Genomic DNA, 586 nt, shown 5'->3' on the forward strand with positions numbered 1-586 from the left:
GCTGGGGCGCCCTGAGGCCTTCAGCCATGTAGGGGGTTCCCTGCCAGGGGCTGGGGCACACTGTGGGATTGGGGGGGCTGAAGGTTCTGGCCATTTCCCTCTCCCACAGCTGATGGACCTGAAGCTGACAGTGGATGGGCTGGAGAAGGAGCGGGATTTCTACTTCAGCAAACTGCGGGACATTGAGCTCATCTGCCAGGAGCACGAGAACGAGAACAGCCCCATCATCACAGGCATCGTCAGTGTCCTCTATGCCACAGAGGTGAGGGCCGGGCACCTTGGGAGGCCCCTGGAACTCATGTCCCTATCCTGCTTTCTGGACTTCCCTGGGAGGGGAGGGAATCCCTTCCCCCCCAGTCACTCTCAGCCTTGTTCATTCCATGGGGTGCCAGGAGGGGGTTGGGCTTTGCCAAAGCCCTCGTGCCATGCTAGTGGGTGGTTGATGTGCCCACCTGTGCCACCTTTGTGCCCATGTCTGCCATCTTTTCCCCCCAGGAGGGCTTTGCCCCACCAGAGGATGACGAGCTGGGGGAGCAGCCGCCAGAGGACCAGGACGAGCACTAGCACCGACCCGCGCACGCCGCCG

The 586-nt window shown here is 62.3% G+C and overlaps 1 protein-coding gene across 1 annotated transcript in view; it reads left to right on the plus strand.

Moving 5' to 3' along the window:
* MAPRE3 (microtubule associated protein RP/EB family member 3) overlaps positions 1-586 on the plus strand; it is a 2442-nt gene extending 1856 nt beyond the window's left edge. Inside the window, exons 4-5 of the mRNA XM_008642646.2 lie at positions 9-262; positions 496-586. Of these exons, the coding sequence (XP_008640868.1) occupies positions 9-262; positions 496-564 (323 nt within the window). The 3' untranslated portion in view covers positions 565-586. The remainder of the gene's footprint in view (positions 1-8; positions 263-495) is intronic.

The sequence above is a fragment of the Corvus brachyrhynchos genome, unplaced genomic scaffold, assembly GCF_000691975.1.
Source record: "Corvus brachyrhynchos isolate BGI_N302 unplaced genomic scaffold, ASM69197v1 scaffold211, whole genome shotgun sequence".
Lineage (NCBI taxonomy): Eukaryota > Metazoa > Chordata > Aves > Passeriformes > Corvidae > Corvus > Corvus brachyrhynchos.